The sequence below is a fragment of the Egretta garzetta genome, unplaced genomic scaffold (assembly GCF_000687185.1).
Source record: "Egretta garzetta isolate BGI_Z169 unplaced genomic scaffold, ASM68718v1 scaffold163, whole genome shotgun sequence".
In the NCBI taxonomy this organism is placed as follows: domain Eukaryota; kingdom Metazoa; phylum Chordata; class Aves; order Pelecaniformes; family Ardeidae; genus Egretta; species Egretta garzetta.
Genome location: NW_009259308.1, coordinates 2,979,669 through 3,001,023, shown reverse-complemented (window position 1 = coordinate 3,001,023; position 21,355 = coordinate 2,979,669). Strand labels below are relative to the sequence as shown.

Genomic DNA, 21,355 nt, shown 5'->3' with positions numbered 1-21,355 from the left:
CCTGGTCTCAGATGATGTGCCCCTGTTTGAATGAGGGATACGTGGGGACGTGCAGCAAACAGGGCAGTATGGCTGATTCACAAAGACCCCTACCTGGGCCCAAACTGGGACCCAAATTCTGATCTGTGGACAAACGGGGCTCAGTGTGTTCTGAGCTGGGAAGCCTCGAGCAGGGGCTAACCCCTGGCAGTGTGTTCAGGCTGGCTGCTCACAGCCCTGGACGCCTGCCCGGCCAGGGTTAGCTGCACGTGAGGGACCTAGAGCTGTATCGTCAGGTTTCATGCACGTCGGTACGGCAGCCTACGGCTCTGGGCCCAAATTTGCCAGCGCTCGAGACTGTTGCGCTGTCTGAGAGAGCAGCAGCACTGCTGCATCAGGCACTGGGACCAGTGTCTGTCGAGCTGTGAGGGATAACCTAGGGAAAAAGTGCTGAGGTTGGTCTCATTTTTACATTTTTAATGTGTGTAAAGAAAGCTCTACAGGGAGGTCTTGTAGTTTCAGCAGGGGAAATGTTTTCCTAGTGGTTTTTAATGTAAGGAAAATCACGTCTTTCCTGACTTTTCCAGAAGACTTCTTGAATGATGAAAGAATTATAATTAAAATTTTCTTCGATTTTTCTTTGAAAAATTAGGATTGAATTTTTTTACTTAACCTCTGAGGAGTATGATTTATATCACAATTTAATTCTATTTACTTTTAAAGGATTTTTAAGCTTGCATTAAAAAAAGTTCTTAATTGACCAGCTTTAATATTTCAAAGCAACAGCTTCATTTGTTCTTCAGTCATCTAAAGAAGTGTTTCTTGATTATTTTTTTTAATGTCAACTGAAGAAGAAATGGCTTGAATGACAGAGGGGAAGAACAGAGCTTTTTTTTTTTTTTTCTTTGCAGATTACTGTTAATCAGAACTGAATAAGCAGTTAACTGAATAAGCACTACATAATGCTAAGTGCTGTCAGTGGTAGTACTACGCTGGCATTTTGGAAAGTCTGACGCAAAAAGCCATACCCATGTCAGTAAAATTTCCATCTATGGTAAAGAAATACAGAGACAGAAAACAGATAAAATCAGGATGGGACAGAAAAAAGTACACGTGTCTTCAAAAGTACTGCAAACAGGAGTGAAATGACCTGGGGGAAAAGTGGCAAGAAACACATATAAAAGGAGAGAAAAGTGGAAAATAATAACAAAAGAATCGAGCTCATTTAGGAAACTTTAAGTGTGTGTTATGTCCATTCATACTCAGGAAAGCATTTAATTACTGATTAACATTGTACATAGGATATCCTGTTAACGTGGAATAAAACCAGCCGTAGCCTAGGGAGAGGCCTGTGAGAAGCGCACCACACAGTGCTATGCAGAGCATCACGAGAGGTGACACTAGTCACAAGTTAAGTATTGCCATTAAGGAATATTTTCTGAAGAAAAATGAAAGCATATCATTTATCTTGGTGGCAGATACTTAATAAAAAAGTTTTTTATGTTTGAATGACCAGTAAGAAAGTTCTAACTCAAATTATTAATGGCAGACTGCATGTTTAAATATGGAACTTTGCCAAAATTTGCTTCTCTGAAAATAATGAGTTACGTTAAATTAATTTTGTCTTTTCTCTCATCATTCATTATTCTCATTATTTCTCTTATATATCTTCCAAGATCTCCTGCTTGCAAAGAGTCCCACGGCAATATGATTACATGTTAATGAATTACCATAGAAATTTAAAAGGATTTCCATTTTAGCAATAGTGTGTTACAGTTTAACTGGGTTGATTGAAATAAATATGAAGAGAGCATTGTCTTGTCACGGTGTGTCCAGTGACTAAAGGCTGCCTTACCGTTTCTGCAACAGACCCCGTCGCAGCAGAGCAGCATTCTGGACAACGGGCAGGAGGAGGTGTCTGTGAGCAGCCAGTGGAACCCCTACCCGCTGGGGCGGCGGGACGTGCCACCAGACACCGTCACGAAGAAGGTAAGCAGCATGAGCAAAGCATAGCTATGGTTGTCTTCTTTTCCCAGCGAATGACTGGAAGGAGGAGAACAGGTTAATGAGGACAGGTTTGGGAAACATGTATTTTTGTTTCAGCATTTAAAGCAATAATCATTATGAATTGAGGATGGTGCTTTCATGCCTGCTACCCTTTTTTTGTATTTATGCAGATGCTAGTAGTTACATCTATGGTGTGTGAAATGGGCATAGTGGGCTTGGCAGGTGTATTTCTGCACATATCAAACAGCCGTCAGCTCCCTTTTGTCCTGAAAAGTCTTCATTCAGTTGTTTCGTTGCAATTACATTCTTCATTCACGTCAAAAAATGTGTTGAGATGGAGGCCAGCCCAGTGTCTGGACAGCCACAGACATTTTCACAGAGACATCCTAGGCACACATCGTTTGCTAATAAACTCACTAGAGAGGGGTCTAATTTCTAGTACCTTGTGGCAGTAGATGTTAAATTACAGTGCTTGGATCTGGCCTGTTTCTATGAAAACACTGGCTGCTCTCTCCCAGCCCCAACTTGGCTCCGCTCATTGACTGAGAAACTGCCATTTTTAGATGCTCTAATCACAAACATGGAGAATAGAGGATCTTGACAAACTAAACTGTGTTTGCAATCAGGTTTAGAAGGTGCAGCTGCACATGTAAGCAGTGATAATTACATTGATTGTTATCTGTATGGAGATTGGCCCTGCTCATTCCTGAAGTAAAGTCCTACGAGTGAATAAAACTGGTGTGAAAGTCGTAACATGCACACTAATAACTTCTGTAGCATCATTAACTGTCAGCACTGATGAGGCAACTATCTCTCTACTGGCTTCACATCTTTTTATCCAAGACAGTTTCAGAAGCAGTATCCCTTGCCTTCACACAAAATTGGTGACCAGATACATACGTACAAGAGAATTGCTTGAAGATGGAGGAGAAAAGCCATTGTACCTAGAGCAGCCCAGAGACCCCTTCCCAGGCAGAGGAGGGTGAGGAGGAGGACGCTCTGGCGTTGCTTGATGGAGTTGGCTCTGACAGCCAAGTTATTCGAAGGGTTTCTTTATCCTTTGATATGCAAGAAATTAGGATAAGAAGTTTAAGAGGAGTCACTGCTTATCTTCACTGGCATATTGGGGTAAAACCTGCATTTATCCATTCACACAATCTAACACTCATTCTATGTCTTGCATTTGTGCATCATCAGTCTTACTATAATAAGAAACTGCAGATTCTGTTTCGTTCTGAATATTTCAGTATCTCGCTGCTCAGATGTGGTAAGTACAAACATTGCATAACCGTGCTGAAATCTGCTTAACTCAGTGGAGCAATCCATTGTTACATCCGTTGTCAGCTACTTTAATTATACTGTAAATATTGGACACTGAGCTGAAAATAATTAACTTTGTGGTGGATGTTAAATAAAGAATACGAATGAAATTGGGGGAGCAGTCTGCATAATAGAGATTTTTTTCTGCAGAATAAATAATTCCTGTTTCCAAGAAAGGCAGCTTATCCACCTCCAGCTAGAGCCACAGTGTGAATACACAAGAAGTAGTGATAACATCTTTTCAAAGTCTATTAACAGGAGTGAGAAAATGAATTCTGAAAATTGTTTACCCGCCATCCTCAGGAGGTGGTTTGCAAGGTGCTGTTATGACAATGCTAATCTCTTCTCCATTGAAAGTGACCTCGAGTGTCTTGGTTTCCATGCATCTGGGGATTAAAATACAGCAATTATTTGAAGTCAGACTCGGAAAATTTTCTATAGAATTAAACTTCAACATAACAAACAATTAAATGATGTAAATATAAACTGTAGTATAGGTTTGGGTTTTCCACTAACATAATAGCACCAGCGTGAATGGGCTCCTGCAGAGCAGGGTCACTACATGGTAGAGCTCTGCTTGGGAAACCACTGGAAGAAGAGTTGGGAGGTGGTCTTCCCAGGGGAAGAGCATGTACTATAGACGGATGGACTGTGTACTCAGGCCGATGTAGTACATGTAAAGACACAGTAATCTGTGTTCCTAAGTTATCCACATGTAGAGGGCTATGATATGTGTAATGAAGTAGAGTGGGAATACTATACAGTAATCAGTACATAATTATGTGTGGGGTGAGTGGTTGTTTCTGTCCTCTTTGCTGTTCAGAATACAGTTTAAATGCTAATTTTAAGTATGATCATTTATATGATCATTCCATAATTTATGGGCTGTTTCTCGTTTGATATTTTGGAAATAGTTTGGATATTTTGGATATATGGAAAAGTTTGATATTTTGATCTTCAAACTGAATAATCCACTGATTTATTAAAAGAATACAATATTTATACTTCCTGAAAAATGACTTTTTCTGTCACGTCAACGAGTCAGCTACGTGAATATTTTGATCTTCAAACTGAATAATCCACTGATGTATTAAAAGAATACAATATTTATACTTCCTGACAAATGACTTTTTCTGGCACGTCAACGAGTCAGCTACGTGCCTGATTAAATCAGTTGTATTCTGAGCTAGCTGCTCTTCCATAAAAAGGGAGGGGGTGGAAGTGTGGCAGGGCATCACCAAAAGAGAACCTGGAAATCACTCCTTATGAAAAAGAGAGATTGAAGAGTGAGAATGAAGATGGAAAATGAACAGGCATCAGGCTGGCCAACCTGGGTGCAGGGTGACAACCCCCTAAGAGGATGAGCTGCACAGATTTGGGGATGCGTAGGACTGTGTTAGTTGGCCTCTTCTGCTGCAGGACTGCAGCAGCCCACATGAAGGCTGAAGCCATGCAAAGTCTTGGAGATCCCTGTGTGGGCTCTAACGGTCTCAATGGATGTGGAAGGAGCGTATGCTATGGAACTGGAACAAGGCAGCTACCTCAAAACTGGGACATATGAAACTGTCTGAGTCACCATTTCTTTCCCTTTCTGACATGGGAGTATTTCTGTCAGCCACAGCTGGGAGGCTGGAGGCTGTTTCTGTTTCATTTCCAGCATCTGCTGTTCAATCCAGGGATCTGTTAACCCAATAAAGATTTGAGGTTTTTCAGTGAGGAAGCACAATTTATTTTTTTTTATTTGAAATAGACATCTTCCTCTCAGGCAGACAATGCACCTGCTGTGGGCTGCTGCGGTGGATATGGGATTGTATCTGGGGCAAATAGCAGAATCTATGAGATTCTGCTTTTTTGGGATCCTCTTGTGATGAGTCTCTGACGCAGCATGAAGTACAGAAGCACATGGTCACCTGCTCACCTTGCATCTCCGCGGTGCAAGGTGACACGGATTCAGCAATCCACCATGGGCACAGCTTGTTGCTTCTAGGGAGTTAATGAATAGCTAAAAAGCATTTTCCTCCCCTTCTGATCTTGGATGAATTGAACACCTCTCTGACCTGTAAGATGGGATGTTCACAGTACAGACTGGCTTCACCAGGTGTTACTTGGAGTAAGTTTGTCAATGTATATTGAGCACTTTCATGTACATAGGTGAGCTGCATTTTAAGAAGAGTTTGGGAATTGAAGATCTGGGCACAAGGAGCAAAAGATTTCTCTGTCATTGCTCACTTTGAGACTATCCCTCTTGTACTAAAATGAAGAACTGTCAGACGTGTTCTCCCTAGTCCCTTTCTTCAAATACAGTCAGCAAAAAAATAAGACAGAGCAGGTCAGTTTTGCTCACAGTCACTGCGTGTCTTGCTGGGATTCTGTGTTCAGTGGCATGAGTAGCTCCACCTGCATCCGTATTAACGATGTGTTGTGCAGACAAATCTTGGAACTCCATTAAGATAGATTTTTCCTATGGCAACCAGTTAATTGTAATGCCCTGGCTGCTATAACTTCCAAGGCCAGATGATTGGCCAACGGGTAAGAAATGTTTTGATCTTTTGCTGTATTAAATTTACTCTTGTCTAAATTACAGTCTGGTGACTCTTCCACCAGGATCATAAAGGTTCAGTAGTACTGAGGATTAGACCTTTATGATGAGATGTGAGCGTGTTGTTGGCTGGTGTAAACTTGACGTGAAACGTCATTTAAGTAGGTCTGGTTTGTCCATAGAGACTTGTAGATATTGCAACACACAATCATAATGCTCTTTCACATCCAGGGTGTTCAAATAATAGCACTGGTTGATGGTACTTATCATCTGAAAACTCTCAGTAGCAATGATGTGATATTTCATGGAAGTAATAATTTTTGATCAAACAGTGGGGCATGAATTTTGCTCGTTCCCTTACTGCTAAGTTGCATGCGATTATTTATAAGCAACAACATCTGAATCCTGTAAATATTAAAAGTATAAAATTGTCTCAACTGAATTTATTTTGCAAAGATTTGCCTCAAATGTTTATGTAATTCATGTGCCTAAATAGAGACTGTGTATTGAAGAGTAAGCAAGTATGCAACTTTACCATGTCAAGAACAGAATGCAGAAAGCAAACCTCACCTGCAAACATAAAAGGCAATGGGGATGGAGAGGACAGAAGAATGATAGCAGTCATCCTTTTTGTTCTGAAAATACCAAAAGGCCAAGTCAATGTGAATGCAGTATTTCACTTAGATTTACAAAATATTAGATCTCCAAATCAGTAGATATTATCATAGACATTTGATAAATTGATTAGTTATATTTTGTAGAAGTCACATTTGCTACTAGGACAAGGCATAGGATTTAATTGATTATGCTTTCCCTCCACAATAGTCCACTTTTCCCTACACAATAGTGCACAATACTGGCCAGTATCTGTATTTGGGTTATAAATCTTATTCCAAACTGTCCTCAGAAAAAACCCCAAAACATTCTGATATCGTCTGAGAGTGCTGTGATGAATAATCCACCCTACTACAATTTATTAAAAGTTTTCAGTTCACAAAACATTCGGAGCAGAAGCATATATCATGACATGAGGAAAAAAATATTTTCTGTTTATAGAACATGCTGTATATGGCTAATTTCCCTTAAACTTCCTAGGGTCACTAAATGCAATGGGCATATCCTTGCTGCTTTTAATCAGGGTTGTTTCCAACTGTAGTCAAAAGGCAAACCTCTGATATGATTTAAGAGGTTTGCTTTTACTTGACTCTGTAAGTTGTAATAATTGCTTCTTTTCAGCTTCCTGAATTTCTGGCCTAACGGGTTACGTTACCCACAGGCAGGTAGCCATATCCAGACTTTAATGGGATCACAAAGCCTACAGCATCGGAGCCGCGAGCAGCAGTACGAAGGCAACATGAACAAAGTCACCATTCAGCAGTTTCAGCCACCACTGCCTATTCAGATTCCCTCTTCGCAGAGCTCCCGAGCACCTCAGACAGGGCGGTGTTTAATCCAAACCAAGGGTCAGAGAAGTACGGATGCATATCAGGAGCAGGTGAGGAAAGTGTGTCTATAAGATAACACTTTGACAAAAACTTTCTGTTTTTTTCTGCCTTGTAGACAGCAGAAAAAGGGAGCCTAGGGCAATAACAGAGGGCAGCTGCGCCAGACAGCATGGGGGAGCATGGCTGAGCTGGAGGCAGGCCAGCTGGGTCTGTCCTCTCCCAGCATCAGCGACTGATACCATTTTTTGATTTGATTGACCAAGCAACACAAATTGGCATTGAGTTCCTGAGCAGAGCTGACATCGCAGGGTCATACTGAATTAATTTGCAGTTTCTGCCAATTCCCCAGTAACCTAGTTCAGTGCTAACAGTGTAGCGTGTTTGGCAAGATGCTGATCTTCTCAGATTTGTAGTGCCTGCTCCAGTTTAGCCTAAGAAAGGCCGGCTGTAGCTCCAGTGCCTGCGGTCTAACAAAAAATGGGTGCTGATGAGTTTCTTCATTAAGTGGTCCTGTCCCCGTTGTATTTGGCCTTAATGATTGCAATAACTGCTTGAGGCACCTGACTTGCAGAATAAGGTTCAGAATCATTAGTAGACCTTTCTCTTGTGTAAAGTGTTGGACCATCCACGTGAGTAGCTTGCCTGTGTGTTAAGTCCCTGGGTATAGCATTGAGATTCAGAAGCAATTGCTTGTGTGGCTCGAGAACTGGCTCAGTGAGTAGTCATTAAGCTACACTGAAGTAATTTTTATTTTATATTCAATTACCTGATGCCATTTAGAGTCATGCTGACTAAAAGAGAAGATTCAGCACTATTTCCTGGAGTAAGGCACTTGTAAAAGTGGTTGGTGCTCAGTGCAGGTTATCATGGCTGTGGCCCCGATCCTGACAATGGTCTGAAGATCTCTTGAGTTTCAGAGTACTTATTCCTTGGGTTTTGTCCCAAGCGTAACACCCGTGGATGCTGCACATGTAACACCTTCTGGAAAAATAAAACTGCACAAGATGAAGCCTCACTGACAGATTTATCCCAATGCTGAAGTGAAAAATGGCCAACGTGAACTGCTCTTTCACAAGTCTAAAGGCTTTTCTTTTCTCCTTGAAAATAAAATTTTTAAATGTATGCAAAAATACATGTAGCACTGAATATTATGGCATCATTGCAGCATGTTAAAATCATGAAAATACTTTCAGCTTACAACTATTCTACTGACTATATTGTGCAACACAGCTTGTGAGAGGGTCAGCTAATCTCGGTAATGGTGAAATGGGATGTATGAGAAGAGGATGCCATTGTTTAGGTAGGCTTTAATATTGGCATTGACTTATCTTGCCATATCTTTTTAACCTAGTTTTGTGTGAGAATAGAGAAGAATCCTGGCCTTGGTTTTAGTATCAGTGGTGGAATAAGTGGACAAGGAAATCCGTTCAAACCATCTGATAAGGTAAGCTATAAATTTCTCTCTAAACGGTCCTTATTTTAGAGTGCCACGTAGTGGAGGCATAGAGAACATGAGTGAAATTTTTATGCATTTCTGTTGCGGTAATTGAAAACATTTTTCCCATACTTGGCATTTTTTTGTTAGGGGAGTTCACTTTGTTAACTTTTTTTTTTTCTAGTTAATGAAGACAAGAGAATCAAAACAGAAATCACGTGGGTGTCTGCCTTATACTCCATGTATTAGATCGCTTTTGAGAATGTTTTCCAGAGAATCATCTCTCTCACTTTTTTGTTTTAAGAGTCAATATAGGCCCTGATTAACTAAAGTCATTAAAGGGAATACTAAACCACTAGTGGCATTGCTAGGTAGCTGAAATGCCAGGGTTTATAGCAGCTGTATCAAAAAAAATTGGTCTGGCCTACAAACTGGTCTGGAGATCAGCGGTGCCTTACAAACACCACAGCAAGCAGTCTTCTCTTCTGGAGTGCTAATTAAAAATTACATCATCATGGTACGTGATGGTCAGGGAGACTCAGTATTCATTCTGGGAATTTCACATTTAAGAGGCTGCTATATTTCTTTACAGTAAAAGAAAGCCTAGTGAAAATACAACATTTAGTGATTATCAGCTACACGGGGCTTTAGGATTAGGAAATGGACTCTTAGACCTGTGAATTCATCAGTTCTGTGTGGTAAAACTGACTGGAGTTTGCTGAAAAACAAGTACTGTGGGTATCTCTCTGTTAAACTTATTCTTACAGTTTATAGTCTTTGATAATACTGGATTCAATTCTAAGAGGCAGTCATAACTTCCATAAATATTGAGAATGTTTGGCAAATGGTGAAATTAAAACTATCTTTTCATCTTTTCTCAAAAATTTGAGATCTGTGTGCAAATTAAAAAAAAAAAAAAATCCCCCAGCACTCTGAATTACAACAGAAAGCTAACTGGAAATGTAAAATACACTTGGAAATATCAGTCTAACACAATCTTTATTCCTTTCAGTTTTCTCATTGATAATCCCAGTTTTGAACTTCAAGAATAGTTCCATTTAATGTACACAGCCATCAGGCATTCTAACAACTATCCCTTAAAACATTTTTGGTGTCCTCCTTTGAGACTGCACACTGGGATTACACTTTATAACCATGATCTTTTTTTTCCACAGTTTAATATATGATGTTAGAATTAAGTTACACTTCTACTGTCTATCACTTGCCTGAAGTTATTAGAGTCTATATCCCACTATGTGTCTGCACCAGTAATACATGCAGCACAGTAACAGCTGTAGATGGACTTAATTTTACCAATAACAGAAACTGTGTACTAAGGGAGTGATAGTTGGTTATATTGAAGGAATTAATAGTTCAAAGGTGTTTTTTGTGCGTTGTTTCTCTGAAACATTGCTTCCCACACTGTTACATCAAATTTATCGTGTTTTAAATATCACAGAAGCGATAAGAGGGTGATGTTGTCTCTCATCATACATGCCAGTCGTTTGTGATGGTTTTAAGTCACGCATATGGTACCGTTCTGTCTATAAGATGAAATCAGTGGGGATGGCAGTGAGCATTCTTTTGCACAGTGATACACCCTTGCCCTGACACCCTGACGGTACTGTGGTGAGAGGAAAGGACAGGAAAAGCAGTAGCAAGCACAGAAGCAATCAGTCATTTTGAATGGCAGGCTTCTGTCACGAATTAATGGCATGTGGATGAAATGTAAGCAGCCCATCGCTCTGCGCTCAAGGAGCTGGGGTTTTTATAAGGTTAACAGAAATAGCGGACAGTACCTTGCTCCAGAAGGCTATAGAACTCCTCAAGGACGCACACGGTTTGCATGATGATATCAAGCAGGGAATTTCTCTGGTGTCTCTGGGAGCAATGTAAATGGCTAAAATTAGCCTGGGCTTAGTTCTGGAGCCTGCTTAAAGGTATTCGCCCTCAGCAGCAGGGTGAGCACAGCAGAGAAAGTGAGACTGAGGGTACAGAAATACAGGACTGCCTGACCTATATGGAAATATTTCAAATGTGTTCATCATCTAGGAACTCAGTCTTTGATTTGGGGTTTTATTAATGAATTTTACTGACATTCTGAAAAGAAATCTAAAAATATCATTTATTACTTAATAATTTTTCCCCTTTTGAAGTCATTCACTCTTCAGACACTGGATTAAGTGACAGCCCTATAGACCATTGTACTCAATATCTCAAGGGCTGAATATCAAGATTGCTGTTTAGAAATTGTTTTAAACTTCTTTTTTTTTTACCTAGAGGAAGTAAACAAAGATTACCGTCTAGATTATGGTACTACGAATTAGTCTAATAAATTAATGCTTGCTCCATTTTAATTATCCTCCTGATAACCCTGTTAACTCTTGCCCTATTCAAATTGGATGTTGTTCTGTGACATGGAATCTTCGTTTCAAATGACCCACAATTACGTTTGTATTGGGTGATAACTAGCTGAAGGTCATAGAGAGCTGCTACAGACCCGTACTACTGTTTGATTACAAATAGATTTAAAAAAAGAATTTAGTGTTTAGACCGTTGCCAGTGTACATGAAGCCCCCAGACACCAGTTAGGGAGACACCTGTATTTTGGGAACTAGTTCTTGGTGATAGCATCCTAACCTCTGTTACTTCTGACTTATAGGGTATCTTTGTTACTAGGGTTCAGCCTGACGGACCAGCATCCAGCCTGCTCCAGCCTGGTGATAAGATCCTCCAGGTATGGGTGGATTTCACTGCTTTGTAACTGAACCTAGTCTTTGCATCTTTACAAGTACAATGATATTGTTTTCAGTACAAGTTAACTGCTAGTTTTGTTATTATGGTACTTTAATATTGATTTTAGAACAGGAATAAAGCCATTTGAAAACAAACTGAGGATGTGAAAAAGAGGCACTGGGGTGTGCTGTGCTGTCCGACAACCCCCCTGCCACTAGCAGGGAGCTGAATTAAACCCAGGGAACACAATAAGTAAGAACAGAGGGACCACAGCACAGCGAGGAGCCAGGCTGTCTTCATTTTGCCGGGCAGTTTCTGCTCCCTCCCCAGGGATACGGAATGGGGCATGTGGATGCCAGCACCAGCCTTCTGGGAGGGAATGGCACTGCAGGAAAAGGTTAATGCTTATAATCTGTCACAGGAACGATCCAGGTGACATAATTTAAACTCTAAAATAAAAATAATCCTTACATCATATCCAGCTTTTCCACACTTATGGCGCAAGAAGGTGCAGGGAGAAAGGAGCTTTACAAGCAGTTTCACAAGCATAAGTATATGACAAAGCAAGACATGTTTCTAATTTTCACCTTTGCAGCTGATGTGACGCTGGTTAAGGACCTATAATAGTCACATTTTTTGACAGAATTGTAACTGGCGATATTTTTGCCTCTCTTTCACTGCCTCAGCATTTTTGAAAAAGAGCGGCTACTGGATCCACTACTGGATCATGGAAGCATCTGCATAATTTACAGAAAAAATCTCAGCTCTTTGTTTTCTTTTTTCTCTCAGTAACAAATATTTTCTGTATTCCGGTGAACTTTTTAAATAGAAAGACTGGCTATTCCTGAACATACCTTTCAAAAATTCCTCATTCACGGGAAATAGCGGCTGTCCATGTAGCAAAGGGTTCTGTACCATGTCCTGCAAGGTTGGGGTTTTTTTTTTTGTTAAGCCTGGAAAATGTGTTACCACTGGCAGCAAACAGTATTACTTTTGACAACAGGAGGAGAGTCATCGTAGTTGTCTGAAAGGCTTGTAACAGTTTTTAAAGCCATTCACACTGATCAAGGGTAAGAGGTTAACTGTGTTTTAATCAGTTATATGAAGGAAGCCAGCAAACCAAGGATGTTTCAAACATCTTTGGTAGCCTTTCTCCTCCTGCCTCCCTCTCTCCTTCACCCCCCTCCACCCCTCCTACCCCACACCGGCACTACAGTAGTTATCAGCTCCGAAGTCTACAACAGGCAACTCCTGTTTAATTGCTAGTATGTTCCAAAACCCGTGAAATAAAGAAAATAGTGAAGATAAATGAAGTACAAAATTAGCTAGAGATACTTAGAATAATCAAAGTGCTATAGTGAAAGCTGAGCTTAGTAACAGAAACAAAAACGGGTAAGAGTAAAATATGTTGAAAAGTAACAGCGAAATAAGGCAAGAAGGTTGCGTGTGGGGGCAAGCAGGGGGCATGCGCCATGGGAGTAGCCTTAACGGAGTCGTGCGAGGGCTGTGCTGTTCTGTGCAGGGACAGGTCTGTTGCCTGTGTGTACCTAGGATGTCTTCATCAAAGATGTATGCTTTTGTCCTGCATTTATTTTATAGCTATTATTATGTCAAATGATTTCTCCTGATGGGCACAGGCCATCAGGAGCTGTGATTTCTCAGGTTTAGGTTAGACATTAGGAAAAATTTTTTCAATGAAAGGGTTGTTAAGCATTGGAACGGGCTGCACAGGGGAAGTGGTTGAGTCCCCATCCCTGGAGGTATTTAAAAGACGGGTAGACGAGGTGCTTAGGGACATGGTTTAGTGGTGGGATGGCAGGGTTAGTTTAACGGTTGGACTTGATGATCTTAAAGGTCTTTTCCAACCTAAATGATTCTATGATTCTGTGTTTCAGCATGTGTTCCTAAAATAAGAGCATTTACATATGTTTATATAATCACATTTAAGGTAGTGCAGCATTTTTTTTGATAGCAAATTTCACTCTCTTAATTTATTTATGACTTACGTTGATGAAGATTGTGGATCAGTCTCAGCAGACTTTCTCATTTGTCACTGTCAGTACATCATTTCAAATTCTCTGGCAAGAACATTTTCCTTTTATTTGCAATTACTTCTACCCATGCATAATACCTATTACCAGGTGTTGATTTATATTGTGGCAAGTAAAAGCTCATTAATCTCAGGAAGGAATTAACAGAAAAAAAACCATAACCATGATGAAGGATATTTTACTTCTCAAATATAAACAATGCCTTTAGCTAAAAATACCAAGATCCCTAGGCAGTACGAACTTGAAATTATTAATACTTACTGGCATCACTTCACCTCCACCCCCATTTTGTATCACCTTTCTTTGCATTTAGCTCATGAGGCAATCCCCTGCCAGAGACTAGGGCTTTGTAATACCAATTACTATGTAGAAGGAGGCTCCTCCTCACCCATGATCTCTCTTCTTTGGCATCTGTAGCTATCTGCGCCATTTATTGTCTTCCACAGATGCGCTGGTTGTGACACCAGTTTCTGCTGGGATGATGAGGGAGGAACCATCTTCCTGTGTTTCCTCAGTCTTAGCCCGCTCTGTCCTCACGCGGTCTGCCCCATGATCTGCTTTTAGTACCATCTAAATCTTCGTGCTACAGGCTCTCCCTCCCGTCATGTCTGTCTGACGCTTTTCCCCGCAGTGTTACTGGCTGGCGCCTGTATGTTTTATCATGTCAGGTAACCCCGGCGTCACCGTTACTGGGGCACCTCGGTGTCTGTGCACCTTTTGTGCTCCCATGCAGTGAATTCAGTTCACTCAAGATGAGGCACAGGAAGATATTAGCAGACCAAGACTCCGAGGGGAAATTTTTTAAACACTTACATGGAAGAAGCAGGGTGTTTTCAGGAGGAGCAGTCATGTTTCTGCCATGCATTTTATGTGTTTCCCCAAGCAGTTTTGGTAAAAGTGGGAGGGAAGCTTTAAAAATTAAAAGGCTTGACATTCCCTGGCTGGAGTTACCCAGCTCACTGAGAAGCTGTCATTCTTAAACATGGTTTTGCCCATTGCCTGGTTTTGATAGAAGAATGTGTGTGTGTCCTCTGCAGTAAACAAATTCTGGTGCTTACAAGTCCAGAAGCCCACAGCCCCGCTGGGATCCCGGGGGCAGCAAAATCGTTGTATCTTTCCTTTCTGTGTCGTAAGCTCTTAAGTTATCTATTTGATAAGCGAGAATGATTTTTCTGTTACAAAATTAGCAGCAATTTTAGTCGATGACTTTTAAGGAGGAACACAGTTGTATGGCTGCCAAGTCTGTCAGCAAGGAGAGAGCAGCTCTAGCAGCCGTGTCATACAATTGTGCCGCCATATGTTAAAGGCTGCCCTTCAGTTCTAAGAAATCTTGCTTTGGTGGCTCCGTGATTCAGCTACAAAACATTCTTTCTCTCTGATAATTAGAACTAAATAATAACTCAATGTTTAAATATGTGTGTGGATTTCTTAGCGTATTTTGGGGGGAATGTGAAACCACAGCGGAATGAAAGTAGTAGATTCCAATTATCATTTATTTATATGTTAAATAAAAAATCCCTCTGGGTGTGGCCTGCTTAGGTATTTTTGGATGTGTATCTCCTACAGCCCTCTTCTACTGAGAAACTTTTCTCCCAGGAAAGAGGTTTCTCCGCTAGCTAGAGCCGAACCTGCACAACGTTTTCCCATGCCCCTCACTGCGCAGCTTGAAAATGAGAAGGGGAGCAGGCAGAGCTGGCCTGCTCTCAGGCTTGTTTGCAGGTTCTTTTATTATTTTTATTTTTTTTCTGAATGAATAATAGAGATCCCTGTGAGCTGTGTGGTGAATAAACTGAAACTTCTTCAGTTTCCCCCTGAATTACATCAGAGTCTGAGCTGACCTCAAACTGAATGCCAAATGGCTGCCTAATTTTGGCACATAAGTGAATGTCTTTGAAACTTTTCCTGCCTGAAATTTGTATTCCCGTTTCTCAGAGCAAATATATTTTATCATACTAAGCTGAATAAAAGTGAACTACTTTCCACTGTTGCTTGGATGCTGCCTTTGCTCTGTGCCTGCCTGTTGCTGTTCTGCCCAGTTGTCAGCGCTAGAGCTCGCAGCAGCTGATGCCCTTGAACAGGAACCTTTGAGTGCCGAGAAAGCACTGCTATGCTCATGGGCTCCTTGTTCCTGTAGAGATGTAGGTGCACAGCTCTTCTTTTAATTATCATTCTGGGCTGGGCATCCTTTAATAGAGCGAGAGGGCATGGGGCCTCCTTTCAGCAAGCACCTGGTCCAGGGGGAGGATCGTAACGTCTGCGAGGAGACGATGGGCAGTGGGCACGGGTGGGCTGGGGAGATGTGAGCACCTTGGGGGGGGCCCTGGCAGCTACTTCGTGTTGCTTGTCCAATGCCTCAACTGTGCCGACTGCTGGCAAGGGGAGGCTCTTAAGTCTGTCTTCCATCTATAATGTGGCGTAGCACGGTTTTGTTGTGGCCGAGAAGATACCAATGTGTAATGGTCTGGGCATGTGCAAAGGGTGGCTGGGAGTACTTCTACGGGGCTGTAATTTCACAGCAGCGGTAGTTTATTAACCAAAGCATGAAGGGCTTGATAACCTCTTTTTAGATATTAGTTAAAATATATATTTTTTTTGTTAAAGTGCAGTGTGTTTATAGAATTGCTATAAGCTAGAGAGGGTGGAGCTTTGAACCAGCTGAGCATTTACCGAGCTGGGTACAAGCCCTGCAGTAGGGACACAGGAGTCTGAGGACTTACCTGGCTCATAGGGAGTAGTCTTGAGGCTTTCATGGATGGCTAAATGGCAGGTGTCTGCAGCGAGCGCTGTCTTTGTTCAGTACCTGATCACCTTCATGGACTGCCTTTATTCTTTAGAGCGGTGGATTTTCTACTTCGGGTTATCGATCACACTCTGTAAACTGTTGGTGATTATGTTTAAAATTTAACTATTTCAAGTAGCATTGTAACAGACAAGTTATAGAAAGATTCAATTAGCACTAAAGCAGAACGGTTTATTCAGTAAATTTTTCCCTTTTTGTATGTGCCATATGTCTGCATCAGATCTGAGCTGGAGCCTCCTTGGTAGTCAGCAATGCATTCTGGCAGCATTAACTTGCCTTGGGCTTCACAACATTTGAAACTCTTACATCCCAGAGCTGTTGTTTCTCCAGAAAATGTGCAGAATATCATAGAGTCACAGAATTATTTCAGTTGGAAGAGATCCCCGGAGGTGATTTAGTCCAGCCCCTGCTCGAAGCAGGGGGGTGCAGTATCTGTCCAACAGAGAAAGAGAGAAATGCGTTCTCTCAGTGGTACAGTCAAACTCCTGTTTGCAGGAAATTGTTATATGATTATTATTTATTTTAGCCTTGGTTTTAGTTTTCGTATATCCCTTTGCTCCCCCAAAATGAAGACACTAAATAGAATCTCATTCGATTTCTCTTCTTGTTTTTGTGTTGCAGGCAAATGGACACAGTTTTGTACATATGGAACATGAGAAAGCTGTATTACTACTGAAGAGTTTCCAGAATACAGTAGACCTAGTTATTCAACGTGAGCTTACTGTCTAAATATTTTTTTATAAATAGTAAATATGTCTAGCCAGATCTAATGTTCAAACAGATTTATACATAGGAAACAATTTTTTTGCCAATTGCTGGACCAATGGCAAACAGTAGTGCCAAATGTATAATACTATATGTTAGTACCAATCATCTTGAAAAAAATATATTAACTATATAAATATATTGTTCATGTGGCTATGTATTAGTTTTAATTGTCAGCCTCTGGCTGTGCATTGGTGCGTTTTTTTAATCAAGTTACTTCTTAAAGTCAATTTCATATGATTTCAAAACACAGAAGCACATACAAATTCTTTAGGAATTCTGCTGTCCATCAGAAACACTGCCTCAAAGTTGTATATGCCTTTATAAAGATAAAATATATTAACCTGTACTTCCCATGAAATATTTCTATCATGTCACATACAAAAATATAGAGAAAAAATATTTTCATAAACACCTCAAAGAAAGTATATATTAAATTAAATTTAATAATGTTCATTTATTTTCAATGCAAAGATATTATATGCCTTATGAAAATACCTGTACATATGCAGTGTGTATAGCTGGCTCCATATTAATTAGTAAAAATGTCACTATACAGGGTGAGATACTTAATAAATTATACTGTCAACTCTGGGACCTAGATATAAATAACCTACATGAAAATTGGTTAACTTCCTTTTGTTTGACACTTTTAGTTGTTTCCATGTGAACACACTAAATGGACGAACAGTGACTTTAGACAGGTATGGTTCATAAATGGAAGAAGGTTGTGATGGGTGGCAGTAAAACTTCTTCTGTTGCTGCTAATCTTATTATTTAACTTCTTAATTTAAGATTATAGGCCCTTTACTTATACCCCCCTTTCCCCCAGTCTTACATTGTTCTGTATTTTTCCTCTGGTCCAGGCTGTGCTAGCCCCTGCTCGCTATATTCACCATCAGTGAGGCTTTAACCTTTAAACAATCCCTTATTTGAGTAATCATCTCTTTGAAATGAATGGGAGCAGATTTAATCTAAGGTACAATGTGTCACAGGGGGAGCAGCAAACGACACCGAGCAAGCCCGGGAAAAGCTTTCCCACTGAGGTACGCAGTTTGAAAACCTTTAGGGTAAAAGTCCTGGTGCTGTCCCCAGCTGAGAATACTGACAGCACAGAACCTGGCAAAACTGCTGTTGGTTAAGCAGTTCAGGTGTCCATCGTGTTTATAACTGACAGCAAGATGGAAAAACATAAGAAAACCTCCCACGAGGTTTTTTTCAGGGGATCCAGTTTCCATTGACCTGAATGACACAGATGGCAATGAACTGCAGGGAGAGCTGGAACCTGCTCCGGGAGGGCCAGGCTCACTCGCACCTTTTCCAGCTGGGATTAGCAACAGCCTGAAAAATCCAAGTCAGAGAAGTATAGCTGTAGCACGTGGGCACAGACAGGAACATTTTACTTTTCTGCTTGCAAGAGCCTCTAGAAAGTCTTAAACCTTTCTTCTCTTCCCGTCAGGTGCACACTGACCGAGGTAGTTATACTTCAAATTAAACTAAACTTCAAAAGACGATACTGCCGTTATGTATAAAGCCCTGTCTGCTATACAGACCTAGTTTTCCTCCCACAGAGGTATAAATACACCCTGTGGAGTTCTGCTGCAGCCCTGCGTACAGTAAGCGGCAGGCCTGAGCTGCCAAAGGTGCTGTCAGCGTTCCTGTTAGCCGCTGAGTCCCTGGCATCACCAAAACACACCAGTGCCCAGAGCTCCTGCACAGGCAGTTTGGTGTGCGAGGGGCGTATGCCAGGCTGGAGGCCAACCGGACAAATTCATGGAAGAGAAATCTGCTGAGGTGACTAAATGCCTTGCAATCGCTTTGGGTTCGGGTGTTGGGAGAGGGTGGCATTATGCAGACCGCCTGTGCATGTAGGAAAGGAGAGAGAAAGTACCCCTGTACATAAAAATTAAATTACAAGTCAGTTAGTAGAGTAGAAACTATCCCCTCATGTTACTATGAAGCACCAGCTTTTTAATTGTTTGGACTTTTTTTTTCTGTTGAGAAGCAGAGTCCGGCCGGGCCGTGGCACTGAAGCCAGTGCGCTGGGTCAGTGCAGAGCTGCAGCCCCAGGCTCGGCTGCGCTGAGGGATTTCTTTAGCAATCATTTGGGAAGTGACACTTCTACACTGGCATGGAAGTTCCCTGTTCTCTGATTGTTTGCATCTCCCTTTTTCTCCTCAATCAACAGGAAGAATTAAGTTTACTAGTATAAATATTACTGAAACATGAATTCCAAGCTGGCTGAGCAGGTTCCCACATCACATGAATTTTCCTTTATCCATGCAAGCATTCTTACTGGAAGAGCTTCTGTATCGCTGGAGTGGCCACATGCCACCAGATGCCACAGTGAGCCATAGCTAATGCTAATCCATCCCAAAATTTACAGTTTGAATAAATGTTTTTATGATATTCAAAACATAAAGTCAAATAATTAATACTTTTCAGTAAATTAAAATCTTCTTGATACCACAAGCTGAAAAAGCTTGCTGAACTTGCATGCTTTGGGTTTGGATCGTTATTTGCTCAATTTTTTCAGCTTTCAGTTTTCCATCACAACGATGGAATTTCGTACTGTGCCATCAAATCACACAGGCTCTGGCAGAGCCCATCTAAAAATTTTCTTCAGGGCATTTCAGAGGCCAAAATTTCCATTCTTAAGTCCTCATTGCCCTTTAAAAAAAGAAATAAGGGTTTATTCAACATCATGTTCAGAAAATTGTAAACAAACACCTACGTAGCTTTTAGTGAATTATGTTGAATGGGAATTAGGTCCCTTAAGACGCTTTTATGCACCTGAATTCCTCTGCGGAGCTGCCTTTGTCTTTTCATGCAGAAAATCGGCCTTCTGAATGTGGCCACACGCGCACCCCCACGGCGATGCAGTGTATCCCAGCACCTCTGTTGCTACACACCCCGTAGGCATTTCGTCACAGCACAGCTCCCCAGCCCAGAAATCCTTCCTGTGACTCTTGCTGCGGGCAGGAAAATGGAGTAAATGACTACGGCAGCTTTGAATCATGCTGTAACGCTGTCTGATGTCATCGTACAGAACACGATGCACCCATCCGCCCCCCGCAAGCAAAACAACAGGACGGACTCCTGACACATGTGGCAGCATTAAATATACATATTGTGTACGTAGCACCAAAAATGTGGTAGGGAGTTGCAGGTACAGGAAGGATGAGGGGGGCTCTGCCTTAGGACCTAGAGCCAAGATAACAACTCACAGGTGGAAACTGGGAAACTGAAAAAAAGCAAGTGAGCTTTAGTGCTTGTTAATACACCGTATTTTGTGCTCGGTTGTTTTTCTGCATGCTGAGTTTATTAGATCTAAAGCAGAGTGGCATAATCAGTCAGGGCTGTGTGCAGAACTGTATTTCAAGATTGCTGAGTGCTTTCATTAATGGGTTATAATGAAAAGGAAATTACAACAAAATCAAGTTAGCGCAGTGGAATGTCATATTTAAGTCCTTAACGTAGCCAAAACTCCCACCAACCCTAGAAATGGATTTGGCGGGGGGGAGTTTGGACTCCCAGCCAAAACACAGAGTAACAAAGCTTTAACATCAACCCCCACTGCCCAAAAAATACCAAATATTTTCTTTTTGGCATCATTTTTACTGAAATTGGCTGAAACAATGTTTAGCTAGCGGTAGTATTATGAGCAATTAAAATTACCTTAATGGGACTACTTAGGATTTTTACATTAGTCCTTCAAAATAACTTGCACCTTTTGTCTCTCCTGGAAGGTCTCCTGTAACCTCACAGACACAGTCGCGTCCAACCCCGTTTGCAGGTTGGGTACCAGGTAATGTGCGTGCCTTGCACATAAGTATGATTTTTTTTTTTTTTTTTAACTAAATATGAGCAACTTCATCTAGTTAGCGGTGTCCCTGCTCACTGCAGGGGAGTTGGACTAGATGACCTCTAAAGGTCCCTTCCAACCCAAAACATTCTATGATTCTGTGGTAAGTCACCTGGAGGCAGGTGACAGTTCGCACTGAGGTGAATTCCACTTGTGGGTTCACTTTCATGTGTGTGAATGAATTTTGACCCAGGCCAGCACAGTCTTAGAATGCAGATGGTTCCCTCTCTTTTGGCTATTCAGCACCCCCAAATACACCTGGCTTGTATCAGGAATAGTGTGGCCAGCAGGAGTAGGGAAGTGATCATGTCCCTGTACTCGGCACTGGTGAGGCTGCACCTCAAATACTGTGTTTGGTTTTGGGCCCCTCACTACAGGAAAGATGTTGCATTGCTGGAGCATGTCCAGAGGAG

General features: G+C 41.3%; 1 protein-coding gene across 1 annotated transcript in view; it reads left to right on the top strand.

Moving 5' to 3' along the window:
- LRRC7 (leucine rich repeat containing 7) overlaps positions 1-17,041 on the top strand; it is a 101,870-nt gene extending 84,829 nt beyond the window's left edge. The window contains exons 21-25 of the mRNA XM_035891795.1: positions 1,849-1,968; positions 7,122-7,340; positions 8,642-8,734; positions 11,388-11,462; positions 16,934-17,041. Of these exons, the coding sequence (XP_035747688.1) occupies positions 1,849-1,968; positions 7,122-7,340; positions 8,642-8,734; positions 11,388-11,462; positions 16,934-17,041 (615 nt within the window). The remainder of the gene's footprint in view (positions 1-1,848; positions 1,969-7,121; positions 7,341-8,641; positions 8,735-11,387; positions 11,463-16,933) is intronic.
- The last annotated feature ends 4,314 nt before the right edge of the window (positions 17,042-21,355 follow it).